Here is a 24,992-nt window from a genome sequence, read left to right as displayed (position 1 = left end):
ACTAGAATGAGTAATATGTTTGTTGTTGGATGAATAATTGTGCTGAGCAGTTATTCAGTTAAATTTAGTTAATTCAACTTCAAAATATTCTTCTCACAGAAAGACTAATTTCTGCAAAAGTTTTTATTGATTAACCGACAACCATTAGGAATTTATCCATTTTTATTTCAAACAATGTTGATATTAAAAAAAATTAAACTATCTAACCCAAGAGTAGAGTAAATTTTTTAACAGAAGTGTTCATAATTATACTGTACATAAAATACTTTAAGGATTGGTAGGTATGCTACTCATTGATAAAAAAAGCAACACATCTAAGAATTTTCCTAAAAGAATCAAGAGAAACCATGAGGGAACATTAATCAGAGCAGTAGGATTACAGAGTAAAAAATGAGTAATAAAAGAGAAGTGGTTAAATTCTAATTTGATACATAAAAACAATAAATAGATGAAAGAATATAAAATGTGGGAAGATAATAATGAAATAAGATCAATATTAATTAAAATAATATCTTTGAAGAGATGATATCTGAGTATTACATAACAGCTTATACACATCAAATGAGGATACAAAAAATCTAGGGGTTTTTTAAGTAGTATTATTTGTAAAATAAACTTGAAATAAGACCCTCCTTGCAAAGTAAAGAAATAAATTTATTAAATATTCTTTAAAATCTAAAATTTAGTACAAAATTAAAAACAACTACCAAAATCTACTGACCTGTAATTTAGAAACTATCACTAATGTGAAAATACATTCCCTAATTTTTCCAACAAATCTTCTTTTTACACCTAAATACTATCGATAAAAGAATTATATCAGACTATGTATCGTTACACTACAACAATCTAATAACAAGCCAGAATGATGATGAAAAAATTCTAAATATCTATAAATCATTTGCATATTCAATGCTTAGCTTTCTAAATTTTGATTAAAACATCGACCATTAAAATTATGTGGAAAAACTTATAATGGGGTCCTCACAGAAATTTCCTCTAAAAAATAAATAAAATATACAAAATACACAGTACATACAAAATAAAAATGAAATCAGTTCATGCGATGAAGAATAAGACTTTAGAGATAAGTTAAAATAATTTTTTTTTAAATCTCCTATTTTGAAGTTGATTAAAATTCATTTGCACATTAATACTAGCTAAAATACAAAATACATTATCACTTTACAACAGATTTTTTATTAAATTAAAGAAATATAATTTGGAGTAAACATGAATAAGACCCACAACACTCTCCTTTCATAATAATTATATTACTCAGTGTGAGAGAAGTGAAAATGAGATAATCTTAAAGGCACATCCCATCAAATTGTAATGTGGCTCCAGATAAAAATATAAAAATTAGAAGCAAATAGTTTAAATACCAGCAAGTAAACAGCTAAACAATGTAAATAATGTATTCTTTCACGACAGAAACAGGCATACTAATTTGTAGTTTTTAATCAGTTTCAAAGAAGAAGAAGAAGAAGAAGGGTTTCAATTTGATGTGTATGATTTTTTTTTTATGTATGAGATACTGATTACTATTGAATGGCTGGACAGATTTTAACGTATTTGATCTCATTTAAAATAAGATCATCTCTAGGTGGTCCCATCCATGTTTGGTTTACATTGGTTGAACATTTCTCTAGTACTGAAGTCATTCATTCAAAATTTAAGCTTGTAGATACAGGTAGATACTTCAAAAAAGGAAGAGGTCCATTTTAAATGATAGAAACCTTTTGAAAATGACAGAAGATGATCATTCTCAACAGTCCCATTCTATTTTTGAATGATATTAGGTCTATAAAAAAAAGTACTGATTAAAACACACTTTTCCACCACACAGCATATGTATTCACTCTCATACAAATCTTTTACACACTGTCAGTAGACATTAAAAAGTTGTTAAGGAACAAGAATCTTTGCAATACATAATTAATAAGACAATGAATTGTATAACTATTAAGAATAATAAAATAACAAATGGTATTTGTAGGTTCCTGTAAAAACAGAAAGTCAATTTTAAAAAAAATTGAGGTAAGATTAAATTTTACCTATTTTCAGGTGATCTTTTATGTGAAACTCGTACTTTTGAAGTAAAAGCAATGTTTTATATATGTGTATAATATAGATAAGACTATATAATTGACATCAAAATAATGTTTAATTGTATATTATAGGGGCCATTATCCAATATTTTAATAGATTGTAAAACAATTCATACGCATTTTAGTGGTTTGATAAAGAATAAATGAAAATACTTTCTTTTAAGTATGAATTGTAATTTAATTAAACACAGTTTATCAATTCGAAGTGTGTAAATGTATTTTTTTTAAGTTTGTACAAGCATAACTTGTCAGAAGCCCACATTTTGATGATTCTTTTTTAAATGACAGATGAGTTGCTAGCAGTGGTATTGTCCCACTGCTTAATTGTATTAGACCAAAAGAAAGAAAGTAAAGATCGAAAAACAATGTTTTGTTTCAAGAGAACATTCCTTTCTCTTACAAGCAGTGTTTTGTAGACTTCCCCATATTTCAGCTTTGATGAAGTTATAAAACTAAAGAGTAAAATTAAAATTTTAGAAAATTGAACCAACTCTAAAAAAATTACACTAAAAAAAAAAAAAATATTTTTTTTAGTGTAATAATAATAATAATAATAAAATAATAATTAAATGAAAAAAATAATTTTTTCATTATGCCCAACACAATCTTTGAAAATTATTTTTTGAATTCAATGCCAACTTCAAACAAATTTTATAATCTGTTTTTTGTGCACTCATAATTTCATAATCCATATCTTGTGTACTCATAATTCACTTAAAATTTGGCTCTGACTTCAAAAAATAGGGTTCAAAAATTATATTGAAGGTGTATTGGAAAAATTATTTTTCCCTTTTCAATGAAATTTTTTTTACAATTTTTGTCAGTTCAATTTTTATTTTATTTTATAAAGACTGTCCTGATCTTTAATATGTGTGTGATATATATAAAGCACTATAGATACAGATAGTACTAATCATAGTTGCTTTCTCTAAGAGTAATGTTCTACTCTTTATATTGTTTATGATGATGAGATTGAAGGTAATTAACCACTTAAAACAAATACTACATAAAACAGAATGTCAATTAACTGTAAATTGGATTATCAACCACTCTACCATACTATTAAAAAGTTACTGATTATTTTAATTTTAGCATTGCTATAATATTGAATTAAACTTAGTAGAAAAAAATATTAAGATTATATAACATTATTATTATTACAATTATTTAAAATTACTGTTTCATGAAAATCTACTTTTTGTTTAAAAGGATGACTGCTCATTTTGAATTTTTCATAACCATCTTTTTTTTGATAAAGCGATTTTCAAATCACTTTCAAACAGGTGCCATCAACAACAGCACCACCAAAAAATATCAATGAAGAAGATATGCATTAGCTCTGGAAAAATGTTTTGTAATTAGCAAGCAAGCTATTAAAAAAAAATAAAATAAAAAATAACTGATGTTGCAAAGACATGATGCAAAAGAACATACAATATTATAAAATGTTAAAAATGATTAAGAACTCGCATAAAAATTGCACAAAAATTATTCTTTTTAAAAACGTTTTCAAAGCTAACTCTGCAGTTTCTTCAACAACAATGTTACCAGTAGCAGAGATGATGTGATGGCAATTTAAAAAAGCTCAGAAAACCCCTTCAGTATGTAGCTGTAACATTTCCGTGTTATAAGTAATCTTTTTATATAGACATCCTGTTTCTATGAGGTGATTTGCAAAGGGCGATTAAGTCATGTGTATTATTTCTGTCTGTGGGTGAATATCAGTCTGTCTGATCTAATATCTAACATAACATTGGAGTTTAATTCATAATTCCTGATTAGCTTTGTTGGTGTGTTTTATTCTTCCCTAAAAACAAATCTTTCCTGAAAACGTTGCCAATTTTGTATGTATGTATTTTTTGTCCCTACGCGTGTTTAAAAATATATTTTCTGTAGAATTTTAAACTGTGCTAGATATTATTGTATTGAATTCTTCACTGTAGTACTCAATTAACAAGTTAATTGTATTAAGTTATTAATAACATGTGTGAGAAAGCTTCATGTTTGTGCAGTGTAAATCAATTAAATATGTGAAGATAAATGTATCAATTACATATTACATTTTAAGAGTTTGCCAGTTATTTTGGATACGGTAAGATCAAAAATGTTTTGCGATTTGTAGTGGCTATATTCTGTTCTGAATCTAAATTTGAGCATAATTTGTTGAAAAATATGAGGAATTGTGAAATTATCTTAAGTTTTCACTGTACAGGATTATGAGATCATCAAAAAGAGATGACAAATCATCTCTGATTATTTGGTCTGTGTATTCTTATGATCAAAAGAACTGAATCCAATATCAATTTTTGGTACAGTTTTATGCTTTAGTAAACTACACCCTAAGACATACAAAAGAGATAATTTTGAAACATGGTGTTAAGAAATTTATTACTTTTTATACAGATAAATATTATTATAAATATTAAATAAATGATCATCAGAAAATATATGTATAATCTCTGTGTAATACTGTTTTTTAAACATCAGATTTCAATAAATGTTATAGTAATACAATCACATGATCATAAATAAGCAATCTGATTGGTTTAAGTTTATAATTCTCTGATTTTTAAACTCTACATTAACTACAATGAAACTTTTCTAGAAAAAACCTATTATGTTCTATTATAGTTGCTGTATAATCATATAATATGAAATTAATTTAGTAAAATGATATATGCAAGGTAAATTTTTAATGTTATGGTGGGCTATTTATCCCATAAATTAAAATATAGTAAAACCTTAATGTTTTTAAGCAATAATCCTTTGTTCTCCATAACAGTGAAGGCCTTTTAAAAGAAGTGGAGGAGTATTTTATTAACTACAAATCAAGCTTACAATATTTCAAACATCAGCTACAGAAGGATAAATAAAACCATGATTTTAGTAAAGTGTTAAACATAGTGTAATCCTATACTAAAAAAAAGGTGGGCCTATGGCATGTCGTAAAAATTTTACATAGTTTATGTTTCATTACACTTGATTTTGTTAAATGTTTTTGCCAACTGTAATGAAATAACATTCATGAATTTAGTGTACTAACAACAAAAAAAAACTTTTACAATCAAAATACTGAACATTTTTAGTTATTCCTTGAGTTATTTAACACAGCTCTAGCCCCAATGTTTTCCTTATCTCCAAAATACAAATACAATTTTAGATAAATCATTCATAAAAAGAAGTATAAATCGTTTGAACAAATGAATCATTTGTGCACTGCACGCAGTTGCCCAGCTGCCTGGCGCACCATGTGGTCTGCTCTGTGCAACTAGCAGCTAAAATAAAAATGTGAGCACATACATCAAACAAATAAATAAACCCACCCCTTTTTTATGGGAAAGGATTACTGCAGTTATTGTTATAGGTGTAATAATAACTTTTATTATTTTTCATAATCCACTGCCAAAAAAATGAACATTGTACAATAGCGCTACAACATCTACAAATTTCCAAAATGATTTTTGTGTATCATCTGCAATAGTACATTTTTAAATTGTGCAATTTATGGCAAAATCTTCAATACAACAGATCCCATTAGGAAATTCAACAGTTGGCCATTAACCTCAAATTATAAGTAATACATTTTTTTTTTCACTGGTTTGATGCTGCTCTCCATTCCTTTCTGTCCAGAGTTAACCTTTCAACTTTAACATAGTTACTACATGCAAAATCCACCATCATCTGTTTTAATATTCCAACTCTACCTTTCTCACATCTTCTACTGCCAAATTAACTAAAGTTGGATATCTTAATACACAGCCCAACAACCTTTTATTTTTATTTTTTAACCTTTGGGACCACTGTTAGGTATTGCTTCAGAGGATGGGATAGATGATTTGTAATGTGTGAAAATTCCATGCCTGACCGGGATTCAAACCCGTTACTTCTGGATGAAAGGCCAAGATGCTTCCACTTGTGCCATGGAGGCCGGCACAGCCCAACAACCTAGTCCATCTCTATAGAAAAATCCTTCCATAAATTTGTCCCATCTCCAATTAATCTTCGTTTTGAATTTCAACCAACCAAATTTTCAAATCCTCCTGTAAAACAAAATTTGAAAGGCCCAACATTTTTTTTATTTCTGTTTTTCATTGTTGTTCATATCTTACTATGATAGTAGGTTTCTATATTCTTACGAAAGTTAAACCTGAAAATGGACAACCCTGTCATTTATAAGAATGACGGGTTATAATTATAATTATCAATTTAAAATAACAAATTTTTTATTTCTTATTTTTCATACTTTCAAAATGATAATAAATGAATAATTAAATGCAATACACTTTATAAAATTAATTTAATTTTGAAGATTAGGAATTTGAAAAAACAAAACAAATGTAAAAACAGTTGAATGGAAAACATAAATAAGTTAAAACATTTATTTCTGCGCTAGTTAAAGATTCATTAAAGAGTATTATAATTTATTAAAATCTAAATTCAGTATGTTAATGGGTTTAATGAATATCATAACATCACATCAAGTGTAGAGCTGCAGTATCTTTCTTAATGAGATATGAGAGTGGGGGGATCGATATTGAGGAAAAGGTAAGCTGCACAGTTTCCATGGCAACAAGACCAGTGAAACTACGTTAGGAAGGGATGAATCAAAAAACAGTACAGCACTGTACAATACTAGTATGATCACTGCACAGATATGGTGTTTACTTCTCTCCTAGTTCTCTACCCCATTTCATCTCATTTTCACACTACAGTCACCATCATCATCATCATCACACTGAAGTACTACACAAAACAATGAAACTGTAGCGTCCTCCTACATACACACTAACATATATTAATAAAAAAATATACACATACACAAACAGATAAAAAATAATGATCTGAGGAACTTTTGAACAAACATCTATCAGGACAACTTTACAACAATGTAAACTAAGGTTAGAGTAAATTGAATCTGTTTAATGTTGTTTGAAACTCTACTACAAAACTGATCACCAAACATTAACAGTTAATCTATTTTATATAATTTCAATAAAAAACTGTTATATTAACACTCATCTAATAATAATTAAAAATAGAAAATGTTATTACTCTTTCAAATGATCAATCAGGTAAACAACCAACCAATCATCTATTTTGAGATGCTGCAGAGCTTAGTTTAAATCAATTTAACAGTTCCTTTCAACAGATTTTACACGTAACTGTTACCTTTATGCACATACTGAGCCCAGTCCCATGCACAGCCTAAATTTGGTTACCAACACAGCTCATCATTATATGACTGGTTAAAGCCACCGGTGAAAAGTGATAAATGGTACAATGGGCGGCTGTTTGCCTCAATGAACTGTACTAGATAACAATGAACTGTACTGATACAATGAACTGTAATAGATAATTTAACATTTCTTTCTAAAAACTGAGATTGGATTTGTGGGATAGGGACAACTCTTTTTGTTCAGAGCAAGAAATGAAGTTCCATTCTGAAATCTGGTGATAAGGTTGCTCTGTCTGATCATCTTGTGATCAGCCTGACTTTGTGGATGATGGTCTCTACAAGCGAGACCTGGAATCCCACACTGCATAAACTTCCAGTCTGTATATCTGGCTGTTTGCTAACTGGTGGAGTATATCTGCTTCAATGTAGCCCAATATATGTAATGAGGCTTGTAGCTTATGGTTTATCCTAACCAGGTCTGTCCTCAACAAAGTTCCATTGCTAATGGTGGGAATTAGCTGGAAAGAAAACGAAAGGGATTGATTTGATCCATGTGCTCCTCAAGTAGATCCGTTGCTGGTAAAGCAATAAACCTTGCTCTATAGCCTACAGTGACATGTTGGTAACAAGAAATTTTAGGTGGCTGTGGCCGACTGTGTTAGATATTCCATTAGGGATGGAAGAGATTGTACTAAATGATGGGGAGGTGATTATGATGCAAGCTAGTCTAAGTGTGTTTGCCTAAAGGGCAAGGTAAAAGTTCATTTGTTACTGTTATTGAACAAGTAGAAACCCACAACCATGCAGCATTCTTCTGTCAACTGTTGTCACTACTAATTTTAGTTACAGAAATTCAGTAAATAGTATTGCCTCAGAATTAGTCAGTCCTGCAAACTTAAATCCTAATTATGAGTACAAAAAAGTACCTATCACATCATCTTCCATCATTCATTTACCATAATTGTTTTCATACATTTGAATGAAAAAAAAAATGGACATTCACTTTTTTGTAAATCATTAGATGAATGAATATTCAAATAAAGATAAACCTGATTTATTATAGAAATAATTAAACATTAATTAGTTCATGTGTATAACATGGGTAATTATTTCATTTAATTACAAATTAAAATAAATTATACAGATTCAATAGAAAATACATAATACTTTGAGATAAAAACACACTGGAAACAAGGTCTAATGATTTTATGAGTAAGGGTATAAAATCTAAATTTTATACTCTTGCAACAAGCCTATCACTAGTTTCCAAAGACATTAATTTTGTAAAGTAAAAAATATTCTACATTGATAAACTAAAAATAAATAAAATTTTTCATTACTAGAGTATATAACAATACGACCCAATTTGATTATGTAATTACTTGTATTTACCGACACATATTAAAATTATAAACAGTACATTTTTATATAGATAAATAATATAAAATTCAATTAATCTTATTTCTTACTTCTAAGACTAAATTAGGGTATTAAAAAAAAAATTAACAACAAAATAATATGAAATTACTATTATCATGCAATGTTATCTAATTTCTTTATAAACTTCCCCCTTCCAATTAATTGGAATTGTACCTACATATGGATTAAAACTCCAGCTAGAGCAGCTGTTCTCTATTTCAAAATGTTTAACATCAGAAAGCCAAATTTGTTACTGACTAATAAAACTGATAATGATTTTATTTTTTATATCACAATATGCTAATCACATCTACACTTTCAATGGACAATGGGTAAGTTGTTAAAACACAAAACAGTCGGTGAAGTGGGAATTACCTGTAAGTAGTATAAACCCACATAATGCCACAACACTCTCATCATCCATTTGACTTACATTCATGCTTGTATATATATGTTGATGCATATCATCATTGTAGACTATTACGAACATTTAAAATGTTAATAAATAGAAAATAAAACTCATATTTATTTTTATTTAAGATTTAAATTTTTTTCACTTTGTCCACAATAAAATCATTTGTTAATTTTTTCAGAGCTTGGTCAATATGTGGGAGCATACTGTGAAGGAAGCTGCAACCCAAAACTGGTACATGTCATCTGCGACCCAGTCACAACACGTTGCGAGTGCGAAAGAACCTACCCAGTACACCTCGGGCCTTTCAAAGGATGTGCGAAACGTATGATTTTTAATTTCATTACTTTAAAAATTACATACTACTACTTAACACTGTTAAAGATGAATTATTTTAAAATTAAGAAAGAATTACTGAAAAAATATTTGGGCTAATTTGTTTTTTAATGGGTGGGTAGGGTAGGGATTTTTTAATGGGTACAGTCAAAAAATATATCATAACAAGGGAATTTACAAAATAGATTTTTCTTCTCGAGCGTTAAAACCAAAATTAAAAATTTGAAATCCCAGTACCACTTAAAGCTAAAAAATTTTTATTTGCAAGTAAAACTTCTCGACACACAATCAGAAAAACAGTGATTTCAAAATTTTTATTTTCTCAAAAAGTATACACAGTGATGTAAAACACAGAGGATGTAGCCTCTAATGTTAGATATTTATTTATGTGTTAAATGCATAAAAAGGTTTTAGGATTTTGGGTATTGGATAACCACCATGATCCTTTACCCACCTGCTAACCTATTTTATTGCTTTCTGGTGAATTTCTAGCCAATACTGGCAAAGAGTAAGTACTTTAAATCTGAAGCACTTAACATATAAAATGAGCCTTTTCAACCAATTTATGATGGGTTTTTAAAATAAAATTAGCAAAAAACAGATAAAATAACTTACTATGAATATAGTATCAAAAGGGACAAAAAAAATATCTTTGAGCTACTGAATAAAAGGCATCACAATTCAGCTGAAGGAGATGACCTCATCCAGTACCCACACACCAGTTCTCTTTTTTAGTAAGTATCCTGTAATACATCATTAAAAAATTGATTCAGAAACCTGTTCCTAATCCAGCATAGCAAATCAAGAATTTCTTAACTTAGAAATTATTTGTACAAAAATCTGAGAGACTGGTTGCAAGATTTAGAAACATTAAAAATTCATCAACATCACATATAAAACTTCTTAGGATTAGAGAATTTGTTTCCCTTTCCTTGAAAGGAAATAACTAAACTCAAAAGATAACTAAAGAGGAATTAAATTTAAGAATATGAATGTATTACAGCATATATTTAGAATGAATGTAACACTTTTAAATATTCACTGTTAAGATACAACCAGAAAAACAGAAAGCAAATAATAATTTTCTCTGTTTGTGTGTATAGCGGTACGGCTGGGAGATCAGTGCTTCTATTATCAAACATGCAGTTTCACAGATCAAAATGCAGCATGCATTCAAATCAGGCATAACGCAATTTGTCAATGTAAACCAGGCTACCATACGGTGACCTTACAACGACCTAACAAACGAGTCTTTTGCTCCCAAGGTAAGAATAAATTTACATCATCTTCGTAAAACATATACACTCACTCATATTCTGAATAAGTTATTTATAATCTAGGTTACTGATAAACTTCTAATAAAAATTTCTGTAGTGTATTAGCTTGGAGGGGGGGGGGAGAATAAATATATTATAAAAAAACAATAAATTGCTGTACAAAATGGCTACGTTGATAACAATTACAGATAACCCATATCAATAAAAATTAAATTACGAATATATAATTGTTTTATCATAATAGCAGTACATGCCCAAATAAGTTTAATTATTCTGATCAATAAACCTATATACTTTAATGTAATTAACTGTCCAGTAAATATCAATTAGTTTTTTTATTTTTTGTAATAAAATCATGATATCTTTCTGCACTATAACATCAAGCATGTAAAAAAAATAACTTACAATAAAATAACTTACAAAAGAACTTAATAAATACAAATTTTAAAGCTAATTTAAAAATTTTAACTGAAAATTCTGGTTAGAGCAAGACGACTGCTTGTCATAGTGCATTTTGCACTTCAGCTACATTTATATTGCATAATTTTTTTTTGCCATGAACGTTTTCCCAGACTTTGGCCTTTAAATTCCTTAGACCCCAAGAAAATTTGTTTTTTGAATTAATTTGAAACAAAATCAAAGAAAAAGCATTTAACACATCAGTGTAGTAACAAAGGAAAGTTGTATCAAAATTTAGAAATGAATTGAAGTGTCTCAGGTATAAAATTTCAATATTTATTACGAAATGTAAGTGATAAACACTTAATCTTGACATTTTTATTTGTATAGTTTATATTTTTCATATAATTAAACTGATTATTCTATCAACAAATGAATCATTTTAAGCATGGGTTGCATGTTATATGGCTATAAATAAACTGCCTACAAAAAAATTAAATGATGTAAACTTTAAGCTAGATAAGTGTGCAAGTTCATGCAGACATTCAATAAAATTAACATTCTCATTAAAAAATTTGGAATTATGTGGCATTCAAGGAAACTTTCAAAAAGGGTCATTATTAAAAATTAAGTGTTTTTTTAAGAAAAAATTGGTAAAATAAGTGCACAATTATAATATATATTCTTTTTTTTTCTTTTGTTGAAGCTTTAGAGGCAACTACTACTATGTTCATTAGCCCCTTTCCACATTAAAAAGGAAAAAAAAAGAAAAACTTCTATCCCTTCCCTGTTAAAAAACACTAATGACATAGTCAGCAGTGCTGCTGACTATGTCATTAGTGTTTTTTACAACAGTAGTCTACTGTTGTCATAAAAGATCACCCAGAAATAGACTTGGTCAAAGGATATTAAAAAAACTTCAAAAGAAACACATGGCAAGAATGTAAAGAGCCCTTGTCACTTAAACAACACTTAAAACTAACACACTAAAAACATTTCAAAAACACTTTAAAAAACTCGAACTATTTTTAACGAAATGTTGTCAATACTATGAAAATAAATTAAATACTGTTCTTTTGATTAAAATACTTTAAAAGTTCATAAAAAACCATTAATTCTATTGCCTAGGTTATCCCTCAGATCATCCTTTCTTTCTTCATTTTTCCATCTTCCTGAAGGAAGATGTCAAATTCAAAGATATCTGAGGCCACGAAGATGAGTTGAAACTTGATGCACTCCCCACTAAAGCATGTGTGGTGGGTTTAGTGCTCATCTTTTCACCTAAAGGCTTCCTGGAGCTTTGGAAGCTCCATTGTCAGTCATTCAAAATCTTTCTTTTCCAAAATCTTTACTTCTGGTTTTGCAGGTCCCTGAATGGAATTTTTTTGATCTTAACTTTAGTTTCTGTCTTTTTCATTTTGGCTTCACATTCCTTCGCCTTTAGACTAGTCGCAAGGTTTCTTCCTCGGTTGTGTAACAATCTTTTGGATAGAAACATCTGCTTCTTTCTTCATCAGTTTTGGATTAGTTTCTCTAATTGGTCGACTCTTAAATTTTAAACTGATGATCCATTCAATTATGCTTGTTAATATTGGTGCCAGTTCAGAAATTGCATCCTTTGGTGGTTTGAAAGAAACTGCAGCAACCTGATCCTAGGGCATAAGCTTCAGTGATCTGCTGAGGATAATTTTTCTGGCTTCAAAATAGTTGGTATTTTGAATGCTCTTTACCTACTTTATTGCTACTTCCTCCTTATAGATTGGGCAGTTTTTGTGATCTAGCAGAATGATGTCCATGGTAATACAAACCAGCGAGTTCTTGCACAGGTCTATCGGAGGTAATGGATCACCTCAAGGACAGATCTGTTTCCTAGTGCATCTTGCCGCTGTATTTCCAAAATTCTGACAGCCAAAACACTGTAATGGAGTCGGGATGAAAGGACGAATATTCAGTCTATGAAAGCAAGCTATAATCTTTTCAGGACACTTCGATTTGTAAACGTTAATACAAGCAACGCGGAAGCTACAACTTTTCCATTACATCGGTTGTTCAATCGTCAGCATGCAAAAACTCCTTGTTTCTGACGCTCCTCGTCAATCTCTTCTTTTGTGCAGTTTAGAAGGCCCTTGCTCACAACTCCCTTGGGGGTATTAAGTGTACCAAGCAGTACAACCTCAATTTCGATTAGTCCTACTTTCGTAGCTTTCAGTAATGATAATGGCTACTGAAAGCTAGGCCATTGATAGACTCCATAAAAAAACCCATGGAAGTCTTCCTATTTCTTTTACGGGTTCTGAAGCTTCCGTGGCAATCACGAAAGGCCTAATTTTAGAAAAATTCCCTTCTTTCTTCTTATTCACCAGATAATTTGGAATTGGTCCAAAGCTCTTAGGCCGAAACTTAGTTCGGATTTTCTTCTGCTTCACTGAACTTTACGTTCTTCCTTTGCTTCGCTTCCGAAGACTAAGTTCTCCTGGACAAGGTTTTTTATGTGGATCCTCTGCCATGGAAGATGTGTTGCTGCTTCCATAAGCTATCATTTCACCAGTCAATATGTTGTAAAGTTCGGGCGGAGAGATGGTTGTGCGTGCCCCGGATCACTGATCCTCCCTGGGTTCCCCCAGTCACCAGCCTCCCACAAATTTAACTCGAGATGGGTAGTCAGGTACTGCCTGAACCACGATACCGACATCCCGGTACTCGTACATAGCAACGGTAAGGGCTCCGATACCCTTACCCTTAGGATAATTCCTGCCAAGGGCCGAAGTGACTGACTCACGCTGAGCGGCGCAAGACTTTGGCAGAGCTAAGCTCACAGCAGCTCACCCTCAACCCAACTCCACAAACGAGAAGAGAGATGAGCACTCTTCATCCGCATTCCGCCCAGCGTCGGCAAAACCAGATCGATCATGCCCCTCGCCGCCACCGCAACCAGCTCGGGATCGTTAATCCCAAACTCCACGGGGAGCTTCTATGAAAAGCCATTGCCCATTAGTCGACATAAGTGAAAGTAGAGAAGTTCTGCGTCACTGCCCGCCCCGGACGTGTGCATAGATGTTATTGCACGAACCTGGAGTTGGGTGTTTTCCAGGACATTATTATTATTATTATCATTATCGCTGTCGTCATCCTCCCCTTGCGGGTCGGGAGCGAAGTTGTCGAGACCAAGCCGGCCATGTAGTAGCTCGATATGATGGTTGATCGGAAACTCTACTTCGCTAAGCAGCTCCGGAGAGCTGCTGAGCCGACAGACTCGACATAACCACTCTCAGCTGGCTCATGGCGAATGTCGGCTGACCAAAGGCCAGCAGACGGTGATTGCTAGTCCACTTTGTGGACTAAATTTTTATTTATTCAAACAAAGATAAATTGAAATACATTAACACAATTTTAAAATAACAATTTTTTAAAATCAAAATCATTGGAAATGTCTTTAAAATAAGAGTTTTAAAAATTTTAAATTACCGGAATTGTCTTACCTTAATTTTTCTAAAATATATTGCCAAACTTTTTCGCTTGTACAATGTTTGATCAGTTTCTCAAAACAAAATCCAACCCACCATTATGATAAGCTCAAGGAGGGGATATTTATTAGTCTACAAATCAAGAAACTGCTTAGGACTCTAGGACTCAACTTGGGTGAATAGGACTATTCACTCATCAAGGGGTGAATAGTCACCCATCATTCCAGGATCCCATCTTCCTTGGTACCAATGCTCCATGGTCAGAATATCCTGATGGAAACACTCTTCTTGCTCATTGCTGACAGAGCCCAAATTTTTGGGAAAAAAGTCTAGGTGGGAAAGTAAGAAATGACTTTTTAATGACATCCCACACCCTAAATATTAGTAGTTTTCTAACAGCTTATTAACCACAAAAATGTAGTTTTCATCTTTTCTGTTGCCTAAAAACCATCACCAACGCCTTTGGAGAACTTTCCATGCAGCTAGTTTGCAATCACTAAGTTTATTGTCAAAAGTTGAGTCCTAAGTAGTTTCTTGATTTGTGGGCCGATAAATCTTCCTCCTTGAGCTTATTATCACTCAATTTAGAAAAAATTATTTTTAAATGATTAAATCCTGATCCATCTTTGTCTACTGCCTTTACAAAATTCCTCATGATTCTCACTTTTATATGAAGTGGCAGCAGTAAGATTTTACCACTCTCAATTAATGATAAATGCTTTACATTTTTTTCACCAGCCACAAAGTTCTGTCGCAATGGTCAATTCTTTACTTGGTATTGACTTTTTGTCTCACAATTATCCCAAAGGCAAGGAACACAACAATATTTCATAAACCCATCTCGTAAACCAAAAAGTAATGCAAAAACAATCAGACCACTGCAAACTTGCAACATATGCTCTTTGTATTCTGTTGCTTCTCATATTGAAGCCATAGTTTCATACATTTCTTTCATGTCAATTGCATGGGCTAATGGAATGAATGGCTGTTTGTTACCATTATGCAATAAAACTGCTTTCATACTAACTTTAGAAGAGCCAATAAAAAGATGCCATTCTTCAGGAATATGCTGAATTCCAAGCAATTTCATCAGGCCATCGACATCAGCACAAACACACAAAGAATTTTTCATAGTAAAATAAGTTGAAAGAGTTTTATTTTGTATTCTAAATATAGTAAGTTTTGTTTTTTCCACTAAAAGATTCCACTACTGCAGTCTAGACCAAAGAAGTTCAGCTTGCTGCATTGATAAATTTAAATCGCAAACTAAATTATTAAGTTCATGTTGTTGAATTAAATGAGGAAATTTCTCATCAGATGCAGAAAGAAATTTTTCAACATCCTCTATACCATCTGCTTCATTTTCAGATTGTTTTTCTGGCGCTGTTGGATTAGATGATAGAACAGGTACAGATAATTCCTTATCGTGTAGTACCAGCTTTGGAGCTGAGAATACATCTGCATATTTTATGAACTTTCTATTTTTGAATGAAAATTCAAATATATTTGTCATACAAAAGAAGCAGTCGGTAAAGTCGTCCTTAGGTCCATGCCAAACCAATAGTACAGCAAATGGCTTGGATCATCGTTTTCCCTTCAACCAATTTGTTAGAGTTACTGAGCACAACATGCAAATAACATGAGGTGCCCAGATTTTTTGTTGATTCCTGAGTGCAATGAAAATAAAATTTATAAGCTGCTTAAATTAATTCAGAAATAGTCTTTTTTTTAGATTTAGGCATAAATTTACCCATGGACAACAGAAATTGTCTGGTTGATTTCAACATCCACAAACTTTTGCAGAAGCCATGTTGTAGCAAGTAAAAACGAGAAAAATCATTTTTGTATAATAAAAAAATTGATGAAAGTATAGCAAAATATTAATAACTCTGTGAAACACAACACACAGTATAGACAAGGGAAGCTAGTCTGAATAAGATTTTAAGCTCTGTAGTTGGCAACAACAGGTGTCTGTATGATATCATCACACAGACATATTTGTACACATTTACTTCTCTTGTATATATTTCTTTATTAAGCATTATGCATATTGTTTAAAAGTAAAAATACAGGAACTGTATTATAACCAATAGTTAATCAAAATGAGTTTATTATAAAAAGGTTTTACAAATTTACAATTTATGTAAAGTCTTTACGTGGTAACACAATTTCAGTATCATATTTTAAATCAGCACCCAAATTACAGTGAGAAAAGTTGTGTAACATGTCAGATACAAATTTTGGTGACTAGTTTAATTATTAAAAATAACTTAAAAATCCTGGAGCAATTCAAAAATATTGTTCACTAGATGTACTACAACAATCTAACAAAGTACTGATAAAAATGTAATACTGTGCTTCTCTGATAGTGTATTATTTTAACTTCTATGACCTTGTGGAGCAAAGAGTGCAGGTGGTGGCACCAACTATACTATAGGAATGTCATGTTTTAACACTGTTAACACTTAAGCTCATTTGCATTCTTCTCGTACAAATAAAGTATATGGAATTAAAAACATGGGCATAGGTATAATACTGCTAATTGCATGTATAGAATTCTCATTACTGATAATGATGGTACTTCTTTCAATAGTGAACAAAAATTTCTGATTGTTTTAATAGACGACAAATTCTCTTGAGATGTTTAAATTAAAATGTACAGTTTTGCTTTGGAGCAACTTATTAAAACATTAGGCTTGTCATCATTATTAAATGTTTGTTATATCTACATATATTCCCATCTAAAGCACATTCTCTTGACTTACTCTCAAAATGTCAGAATGAATTTCTATGGTGACTGATCAGATTATTATTTGGTGCTCGTAATGACTCTATGAATCTTAATGACTGATATTATGTAAATTAAAAATTCAAAACTTATTAATGCACTTATTTCTATGAATGTCCAATCTAAGCTAAAAAGAATAGTCATTTATTTAACAAATAATAATATCCTCTTCAACAACACAACAGAACTGTTTCTGTGTAACTAATAATATTTGGGCTTACAAGAAAGAGTCTTATTGTACTTTTGTTGCCATACTTACTTGCATTGGTACATTTTTTCCAATGGTACTTATTGAACTACTTAAAAGATCTTTTCATTTATTAATACAAAATAAAATTAAAAATTTTCTTTTACAAAAAAGCTTCTAATCAAAGTTTTACCTTGATCAAACCAGGCAAATGCTGGGGGAGTTCCTCTTGTTTATTCATAAGCATTCTTACCCATTTGTGCCTGATATGATCTATATAATCCATTATTATACACTGACCTGAATAAAAGATTGATTAATTTAATACAAATACCAGTATGTGTTGAGAAGAGGTAATTTACATTTAACAATTTATTCTTTTCTACTTAAAATATTGTAAAATAATTTTTTTAATATTTATTTTATAATTAGATTAAATCTACCTGTACATATATATAACATAAAATTATTAATAGTCGAGATACTCTAAAATGAACAGATCACACAGTTTAATAATAATGTCTACTTTACAAAACATTTATAATACATGAAAAAACTAATGACAGATGCATTAGCATTAATAATAATAAAAATGCATAACCACTCTACAACATAAAATTTAATAGGTTCATTATATTAACAATAATGACTGTATTAAATTTTTACACTACAGTATATTTATAATATTATGGCAGATTAAAAACTAATTTGCATCATAAAATATGATGAAACAAAATGAAAATGACTTATAAAATTAAATTATATATTCTTTTAATGTCTTATTATTACAGTAAAATATCAGAATATTTTATATAATACTCTATAATCACAGTTACTGATACTGTTTTTTTTATCCTATTCAAATAGCTATTTAACAACATTAATTTCTACATTATGAATCTATACCACTTAAGAAATAATTAAGCATGTATTTTCTATGTATTTTCTATCTATTAAACCTACTTATTAAAATTAGTTTAAATGAACATAATGTTTGTGGACCGAGTTAAATTGATATTTTTTTTAAAATAAATTCAAAAGTTTATTTAATATATTATTTATTCACTCATCTTAATTAACATGGCAATCAAATAAACTATAAACTTCTTAATTCTAGACATGTATATGCTCCACTTCACTCTTCTGCTTTTAAATAATATATATATATATATATATATATATATAGACATATGCACACACTAGCCGTCAGAGCTCACTTCGCTTGCCCGATTGTCTACCCAGAGGGCTCCACCTGTTAGGCTCTTGATGTGTTCATTATCCTCATGGTTGTGAGAATATTAAATATTTTACAGATATTCATTAAAGACAAAAGGATTAGTCATTTTACTTCATTATATTTCTGTTGCCATAGGGATAGAAATATATCTAATTCACAACTTCACCTACAAGGGGGCTAGAGCCTTAAACTATGGCTTAAAATCTTCTCTGGGATAACAGGAATGAATCCTGGAAATCTGAAAGCATTTTTCACATTTATATATAAGCTACACACATTTTTTAATATATATTATTATTCCACATATTTTTACTTAATTATGCAGCTCCTTCTTCAGTGGATATTCCACTGATATTGCTTTAATGGTACATTTATTTAGGAAATCTTTTTACTATGAGGTTGAATAACATATTTCATGTGTACTAGGTTTGTTTATTTACTTTCATTTTTTCCAAATTAAAGGGTAAATTCCAAATAGTTCAAGTGTCTTGAGATCTTGATTTTATGTTTGTATATAAAATGTGTCACATCTAAAGATCACTTAAAAATTTTGATTTTGTTGTTATGAATAATGTCTGTATTTTTTAATATGAATGAGATTGTGCAAACAATATTTCCACTGCTTTATTTAGTGCTATCAGTACAGTTTAATTTTTATGTTGCTCTAATGTTAATGATTGGGATATGTGTGATTTGTGAAAAAATGGTAAATGCTTACATAATCATCATACATTCATACAGACTTGTCGACAATTTTATGAAAAATTATTATGTTGCTTTCTAAAACCACACAATGTCTACAATCTGTATACCAATAAACTGTGCAACCTAGTTGAACACAAGTTACACCACAGTGACTGCACTAAACATTGTCTTAGAAAACCAGACCCACAATCACCAATAGAGTAATGAAAACATAAAAATACTTCCCACATCTGAATCAACCTTTGAAACTCACCTCTTAGATGTGAACATACGTACATACAAGTGAAATTAGCAAATCTTACACATAACAAATAAAAGACATGAACTCAGAAGTACAAAATATACTCAAAGAATAAAAAGTTTACAAACACATTAAATATAACAAAAACGACATTAAATGAAAAAAAAAAAAACATACCAGATAAAATACACACATACTAAATAAGTTTTCTTACTACTTTAAGATGACTTCTATTAAAGTTAACATTTGCAACACCGCTAAAGAAGAGGACAGATCATAGTCCTAAAAATAGTTTATGGAATTACATTACCAGCAATTTATGAAGTTAAATGTGACTTTTATTAATTTTCAGAAATATAATTTATTGTTGTAAATTATCATATATAAATTTAATTATTCTAAATTTGTTTAAATATATATATATATTGGAACAATTTGGATAAATATGAATGAATTTAAACACAATTCAGTGTTAGGTAGAATATTACACTGCGTAAACCACACAGCCAACTAAGGCAAATAAAAACATCAAAAACCCGCATTTGTAAAAACTTATAAATCATCAGAGTTCTATGTAATAACAAAACATTTAAAATAAAAAAATTATTTCTTCCTGTAATGGATACAAAAGTTAGTTATTTTATAGAATAAGTTACTGATAGAGTTCTATCAAAAGAAAATAATGTTTTTAAATGTTAACACATAAAGATCTGTAAAAAAATTTTTATTAATTTAATATGATATTTATTCAATGTTACAGATCTAGTTGTGCTGACAACAGATATGCCAACATTACTAGGTGTTGCAACAGGACTGGCAATTTTTACAGCCCTTATATGTTTCGTGCTAAAATTATTTGTTGGAGCTCGACCAAGACATTATGCAAATGCAAATCTTGCCCCTCCAATTCTATTTGCAAGTGAAACAGGTAAATATATAGCAAAACTGATGTTTATATACACTTATCCGTAAGTAAATTTTTAATGTTAATAAAATAAAATAAGTTAGTTCAAAATAGTAATTAATGATGTTCATTCTGAATCACAATGTGATTCAGCAGAAAAGGAAAATAATTTGGTAACTTATTCTAGAGCTTGAAATAAGGAAAACGTTCATATAATATTTCCGAAAACGCCTTGATATCGAGTTACGGCTAGCGAAACATTCGCCCGGAATTCAGTTTCCCCAATGAAATGAGGTTATACTGAAATTTTTAAGGCGTTAAAGGAGTAAACTTGATGGTTTCTTATATATTTTTTTTTAACCTGAAACTCGAATAAACAGGTCCCAGAACTGTAACTCCAGTAGTTTTCATGATATCCAAGTAAAACAAAAATTTAGTGCTAAAACGTGTGAATTTGGTGACGAAAAACAGGTTTTTTTAATAGTTTGATGTACAATAAATTTGCTAAATAACTAATAACTGCATAAATTTTATTACAAGAACTTGTAGAGAATTTAATTCAGAGAAAGTAGATATAATATTTTACGAAAAACAAAAAAAAAATCAAATTTATTATTAAAAACAAAACTTAACAGAAATGTTATGGAAGTGTACAAGTTAAAACCACCTGTTTTTGGTACATTTTAGTTCTTCAGAAAATGTAAATATTTAAATCCACTTTTAAAAAATACTCACTGTGGTTTATATTAATTTCCAATAAATGTTGGAAAATTCCATCATTGGTATCGATGCACTTTTTAACTCCTTACATTTTCTGTCACCAACCTAATGATGTCTTCGCGCTCCTTGACGAAGGCAGCAGCATTGAGCATGCGAGTGATCAGTTCATTGTGTGTCTGCCTTTTGTTTGCGCATTTCATCATCACCATAAACAGAAATCTTAGGGAGTAAGGTTCGGTAATCTAGATGGCCAATTAACTTATCCTCTAGACCAATTCATTTACCAGTAAATTTTTCACCTAAGAATAGTCTTTCTTTAAACGTGAAATGTGTTGATGCTCCATCAAATTGATATTATAATTTAATTCATTTCGCCAATGAGAAATTTTCAAGCACTGTAAGAAATTCATTGTTTAAAAATTTCAGATAATTTCCCCCATGACGATCTAGTATGAAAGAGCCTATTAACTGGTTGTCGATCATTACACACTATTCATTCACCGAAAATCGTTTCTATAAATTTGATTCGCTATAACATGCTGGTTTTCTTCAGAACATTGATGTGAGTTCCATGTGTTGTTTATGCCATTAGGGGGAACAGTATGAACGGAATTAAAGTGGTAATTATTGTTATTCCACTGACAAAACTACAGTTGTCTGGCATAGTCGCTACGCTGGTGTTGAACTTCCTGAATATGATAAGGATGCATTCCGTGAGCGTGCAATGTCATCCCTACTGTATTTTGTAGAATGTTAAGTTTTGTAGAAATCTTTGAGTGCTCGTTATAGACCTAAGCTGAAGAATGCTTTCCCGTTCATCACCATGTACTGGTTAACGTACAGATGAAACACGAGCGCTGGAAAGTGTACCATTCTCGCGAACATTATTAAAAATTCAACAAAGTACTGTACGGTTTGGAACTTTTAAGGTTAATGTTTTTTTATAAATTCATAACATTTTTCTGTTAATTTTGTTTTGTTTAATAATAAAAGCTGACTTTTTTGTTTATAGGCTTTATTACATCAATATTCTCAGAATTTAATTCTCTACAAGTTTTCATAATAAAATTTACGCATTATTAATCATTTAACAAAATTATTGTACTTAAAAAAAAAACTGTTTTTCGTCACCGAACGTTTTTGGATACTTACGTATTAGCCCGTCGACCAATAAATTGCAAAGTTTTGGGTTTCTTAATATCACCCGATATAACCATTGTATTACCATTTTTATCATCATTTATATTTATTTATTTTATGATTTAACCAAACTTAACCTTTCTTTCTTTTTCCTGTTTAGCCTCCGGTAATTACCGTTCAGATAATACTTCAGAGGATGATATGTGTGAGTGTAGTCTTGAACGTCTCAGTTCGACCATTCCTGAGATGTGTGGTTAATTGAAACCCAACCCACCAAAGAACACGGGTATCCACGATCTAGTATTCAGATCCGTGTAAAAATAACTGACTTTACTAGGAACCAAACTTAACCTATGCTCGCTAACCTTAACTAATTAACAGTATTGTTTTGATTATTTAAATAATCAAATGTGTTAATTAATCAAAACAATACTGTTAATTAGTGGAGCGAAGCGAACGTAGGCCAAGTTGGTTTAATTTATATCCATAATTATAAACAATAATGCTTATATTTTTAGTATGTAAAATAAGTTAATGATCCCGTAACTTTGCTGTGTTTTCAAAGTTACGGAATCATTATGGTTATCGTCGACGGTCTAATGCGTAAGAGCCCGGTTTTAGTTTACGTTGGGATTCATAAAAACTACGGAAGTTCTGGGACCTTTTTTATTCGATTTTTTTGGGCAAAAAAAATAAGAAACCATCAAGTTTACTACTTACATAACATCTTAGAACTTTCAGTATAAATTCATTTCACCGGGAGAACTGAAATCCAGGCGAAATTTTTCGCTAGCCGTAACTCAATAACAAAGCGTATTCGGACATATGTTTGTACGAACGTTTTTCCTTATTTCAAGCTCTAATATATGTGTAGTATAACATTTTCAAACTTTTATTACTTAAAAATAACAAATAAAAATTAAATTTTTATAGGTACCACCACAACCTAGTAGGATTATGCAGGAATGAAATATAGAATCAAATACCAACAGACAAAATTCATTGAACTATATAATTCTTGAAAATGCAGTTTGTTGTTTCCATGAGAGATCATTTGAAAAGTTATGAAACAAATGGGTTATATAGGTAAAATTATTGTAAACATTTTGAGTATCATCAAAATTGGGCGAAACATTTTGTAAATATAAGTAATTCTGTTTACAAAACAAAAGAAAATTTGAATTTTGATATCAATGATGTAGTGTATTTTAGATTACAGTTCATGTACAAGTACTTTAAAGTGAAAATCATAAAAACTCATAATCTGAGCTAGCTCTTTATTCTATTTTCTTTGATTTGTGCTAAAACAACTGTTGTTATTTATATTCTCTTTAAATAGTGTGTATGATTTAAGTTGTGTTTAAATTTTAAAATTGTTGAGTTGAATCCACAACTAGGATAAAGATGTTTTACAATAATATAAAGAACACATAAGAGAACTTCACCACTGAATCCACTTTTGCAAAATACTTTGTTTGGACATGCTGTGTATGCATAAATATCAATAATAACATAAAAATATTACACATAAACAAAAAAAGGCTCAAAAATCATGTACTTGAGCGACTCATAATACACAAAAACACATCCAAAGAATTATCAATGAACAAACACAATAAAAATCACATCTCACTCTTAGAACACATCCAAATTAGCAATGGCACCATAATCCTTTGCAATCCTATAAACAGTCTCTGAAGAAGCTTAACATACAGTAAAAACTTAGCTTAGAGGTAGTTTATCAGCAAGGTAAAGTTTTTAGTATTTTCACCTTAAAATAAAGTATACTGTAGTCATTTTGTTGTTTTTCCAACAGTTCTCAGGTAAGAACTTGCATGCTATATGTTTTGTCATTACTAACTGGTAAGTTTTTAAATAATAATTATTAAAAAAGTGAATTTTCTGCATCTTGAGTTAATGTAACCAAATAATATGAACTCAGTTTTTCAATTAATGACAATAAAATTGTCATTCTACTCTATAATTTTATTTATTCAGATATTTGCTTCTTTATTATTTCATTATTTATTATTTTATAATTCTAACCGATTCTCTTTTGTTTATTATTAATTTTATATTATGCAGCACTGTTGTGATCAAGGCTTTCCTTGATTCTTCTAGGCAATTACTAGGGAATTTCATTTTTTTACCCATGGAGTAGTATACCCTGCCTAATGTTATCAGTATAATATTATGAAAAAATCTGAATAAATTATTAATTATCTGTTTATTGAAATTTGATATGAAAAGTTGTAATAAACTTAAAATACCAAAAGTTACGGCATTTTACACAGAATATTTTCTTAAACTTTCCTTTATTCAAGTTTTTCAAATTTCATTTATCTCTTTTTTCAAAATGCAGAAGAAAGCAACCACAAAGCAAAACTACACTGATTTTTTTTTCTCCTTTACAATATTTCTTTCATAATAAAATACCTTCACCAGTCTCAGTTACATAAACTACATTTTTAAAAGC

At 30.1% G+C, this 24,992-nt stretch overlaps 2 protein-coding genes across 9 annotated transcripts in view; one reads left to right on the top strand and one right to left on the bottom strand.

Moving 5' to 3' along the window:
- Positions 1 to 22,825, bottom strand: part of LOC142329715 (uncharacterized) — a 65,835-nt gene extending 43,010 nt beyond the window's left edge. For 2 of the 7 annotated variants that reach the window (XR_012757572.1, XM_075374435.1), the window contains exon 1: positions 21,392 to 22,262. The gene's annotated coding sequence lies outside the window, so the exon portion shown is untranslated. Of the gene's footprint in view, positions 1 to 17,762; positions 17,870 to 21,391; positions 22,264 to 22,653 lie in introns of those variants that run through there. The other 5 variants (XM_075374437.1, XM_075374440.1, XM_075374438.1 and 2 more) reach the window with 5 other exon arrangements.
- The window catches only part of LOC142329714 (uncharacterized), a 246,437-nt gene that overhangs the window by 183,530 nt on the left and 37,915 nt on the right, over positions 1 to 24,992 (top strand). For both annotated transcript variants that reach the window (XM_075374432.1, XM_075374431.1), the window contains exons 2-4: positions 9,300 to 9,443; positions 10,558 to 10,719; positions 20,513 to 20,680. In XM_075374432.1, the coding sequence (XP_075230547.1) occupies positions 9,300 to 9,443; positions 10,558 to 10,719; positions 20,513 to 20,680 (474 nt within the window). The remainder of the gene's footprint in view (positions 1 to 9,299; positions 9,444 to 10,557; positions 10,720 to 20,512; positions 20,681 to 24,992) is intronic.

Source organism: Lycorma delicatula, chromosome 9 (genome assembly GCF_047948215.1).
Source record: "Lycorma delicatula isolate Av1 chromosome 9, ASM4794821v1, whole genome shotgun sequence".
Taxonomy (NCBI): domain Eukaryota; kingdom Metazoa; phylum Arthropoda; class Insecta; order Hemiptera; family Fulgoridae; genus Lycorma; species Lycorma delicatula.
Note: the sequence above shows the minus strand (reverse complement) of the source record. Positions and strands in the feature narration are given on the sequence as shown.